At 45.1% G+C, this 3,014-nt stretch overlaps 1 protein-coding gene across 1 annotated transcript in view; it reads right to left on the bottom strand.

The window, feature by feature from the left end:
• Nucleotides 1–2,083: 2,083 nt before the first annotated feature.
• LOC111652406 (ceroid-lipofuscinosis neuronal protein 6 homolog) overlaps nt 2,084–3,014 on the bottom strand; it is a 6,951-nt gene continuing 6,020 nt past the window's right edge. The window contains exon 7 of the mRNA XM_023402657.2: nt 2,084–2,216. Coding sequence (XP_023258425.2) covers nt 2,084–2,216 — 133 coding nt within the window. The remainder of the gene's footprint in view (nt 2,217–3,014) is intronic.

Genomic DNA, 3,014 nt, shown 5'->3' with positions numbered 1-3,014 from the left:
AGCCCCGTTAGTCTGCTACCTGCTGGCTGCTCACACGAAACCTGGAAAGAACTTAAACTGACATTTCTCCATTGGTCTATCTTACCTGTTAAGGTGAATATAATGAGGAGGTGATGATGTCACCTCTGAAAGAGGGGGGCTGTGGGGCTGAGGGGGGGGTGGTCTTAACATGTGAAACCTTTCTCTGTCTCTCTCCCTCCAGGTGACAAAGAAGCTGCTGGTGCTGCTTCTGAAGCAGTTGCCTTGGTTACCAATGTTGGTGTGTTGGCTTCCCAGGATGGCGGCCGGATTGATGACACTACATCTTCAAGGTGGACCCCCGGAGGAGCCTGTTGTCTCATTGAGGCATGGATTCTCTCTGCATCCAGGACACATGGAGACACAGAGGAGCCACCTCACCTGCATTCAGGACCCAGCAGGTGCAGCTGTACAGAGACAGGTAGACTGACAGAGGGGCGGGGTCAGCCTTCTGGTTTCCACCTTAACCACTTCATCCCAGGTACATGCGGGTGTCTCAGAGCTTGTGATTAAGTATAATGTGTATTATTATTTCATGCAAACATAAAATTCATTTTTGATCCTGAACTCGGGCCCTGCAAACTGGGCCAGTGTTAGCCGCCTGGTGGAGGCCGTTTGCAACCAGCTCTGCGTCTTCACCCGGTGGCCACGTGGTCCAGAGGGACCGTGAGGACTCGCTGGTCATTATGTGGCCATCAGAGAGGAAGTGCTGGTCGGCCCCAGGTTGATGGCTCAGACCAACATCCAGCTCTTTGGATTGAATCGAAGACTCAGTGGTAAGAGTTTGTCATGAAGCTGTTGGTGTGTTGGAATCTGTTCTGTGATTTATCTTTTAATGAAAGATGAAAATCCTAAAACAGTCTGTGTTTGTCTGTGTTCCAGGTGCTGGCCAGACTCTCCCTTCAGCAAAGGGTCTGTGCTTGGTCAGTCCTTTAACTTCAGTGTCCCGGAGGAGCAGCCTGGGCCCTACGATTTGGATTACCTTCAAAATAAAAGTCTCAGCATGGTAAGAGGGAATTATTGGATCTGTTGTTACAAAAATGGGAAATAAATGTAATTGATTATTATTGGCATAATGCTTCAAATTTGAAGTTTGGCTTTTAATTCACAGATCATTTCTGTCATTTTACAGACTTTTGTTTATAATTGAAAAAAAAACAGAAAATTACTGTTAGAAAACTTAAGAGTTATTTTTTGTAAAATTTGGATTTATTTTATTTTTTTTACAGTACAGCACATTGTTAGATCTACTGCACTAGAATTGTTTAGAAGAAGAAGTAACCCTTTAGAGCAGAAGAAGAAAGTTCTGTAACTAAAGCAGAAACTCGGACGCAAAAGTTGTGACCCAATGCAGAGGCCTTGGTCTACGAAGGTGTGGCCCTTCGTGGTCGTCGCAGACTCAAGGCTGAACCGATGGAGAGTTTCCACTGTGCAAAATCTCCCCTGGTTTTAACAGTTGCACCGTTAGCTGTTGAACTGAGCTGAAACACAATACTTACGCTTAAAAAGGGGTAGGGGCGTGGCTGGGGGGGGGGGTGACCGCTCAAGGTTCTGACCCTCTTTATGATTACACCCATAAATCAAACCTTTGCCAATATAAACCAGCAGAGAGGTGGAGATCCATTTTCAGTCCGTTCAAGTCTTTCTATCTGCAGAGCGCGTGCTTCCGCCTGCGTTAGGTCAGAGTAGTGTCAACACGTCTGTGCGACCCGGCCCAGGTAGAGGGTGTAGACGGCTCGAGGCTGCGGGACGTAGATCAGCCCGGGGTGTTTCTTCCTCAGGACGGGGTCGTTCCACAGACCGGCCACCCAGACCGCCACCAGGCACAGAGCTGCAGAGAAACTGGAACCACAGAGACATTTTCACATGAAGAACGAGTCTGAATTCACAGCTGCGCTTCTTTGATCTAGTAACAATAATCCTGTCATCTGTTTACTTCTTTAACACTGTTAAAAATAACGTACGTATCTTTTATTTCTCTGTTTGAGTTTTCCGTTTTCGTTCTGATCAGAATTCACCCTATAAGGTGTGACGTTACCACGGTAACGCTGCATCGGTCATATGACTACCTGTAGAGCATGAAGAGGCCGTTGCTGTCGGGAACCATGCCCCGCCTCCTCTGGTGCATCACTGTGGCGGTCATTGCAAAGAAGGTGAAGATGAAGAGGATGAAGGTCTGTCCCTCGGTGATCAGGTACCTGTGGGGGGGGGCATTAGTTGACCTTTATATATTCCGCCTTAAAAAAACAGAAGATATTTCGGCTCCCACTATTTAGTCATTACAACCAGAAACTTTAATAAATGTTTAATAAACAGTTGTGAGCAGATATAGAGACTTTGTCATTTATGTGTTTGTGAGCTGCTGTACCTTGATGAATGAAAATATTTTTACATTAACACACTGTGAAACCGCTTTGTGTGAAATTTGAAAATTAGATTTTGAAGTAATTTGAGAACGAATCAGCTGCCGATCTTAAAATTGACGTTTTATTTTGAAACTGCAGTGGATTCCTGGTTCGTATTTAAAGGGCAAAACTCTTGACTTTCTTCTGACTTTAATCTTTAAGTGCTCAGTGAGTAATGTAATCAGTCAGCAACACCTGAGAACTGCCTGATCAATTATTACTGAGGACGCGCACACACTCAGGTGTATTGTTCATCAGACACTAGTTACAGTTTCAGTGTGACGACAGACAGACTGTGACCACTCACACACCTCTAAGTTTCATTATTATTTCATAAAGGACATCTTCCTAACTCAGCAGCCCAAGTCTAAATGAATCATAACACCTTCACTGCAGTCACAGCTCGTTTAAAGCTCCATGTTTCTTCTTCTGTGTTTTATTTGAAGTGTTGATCCATCAGAAGATATAAAAACCATCTCAGTGTAGTTTCACATCTCCTCTCTCAGGCTTCTCTCTGGAGCTCTAGTAACAACAGGTCAGTGAGCCAATCAGAGGAGAGGAGGCTCTGAGCCTCTCTTCTGATTGGCTGAC

Source organism: Seriola lalandi, unplaced genomic scaffold (genome assembly GCF_002814215.2).
Source record: "Seriola lalandi dorsalis isolate HSWRI2012SDOR001 ecotype SW California unplaced genomic scaffold, Sedor1 jcf7180002053974, whole genome shotgun sequence".
Lineage (NCBI taxonomy): Eukaryota > Metazoa > Chordata > Actinopteri > Carangiformes > Carangidae > Seriola > Seriola lalandi.
This window is presented reverse-complemented; position numbering and strand designations above follow the sequence as displayed.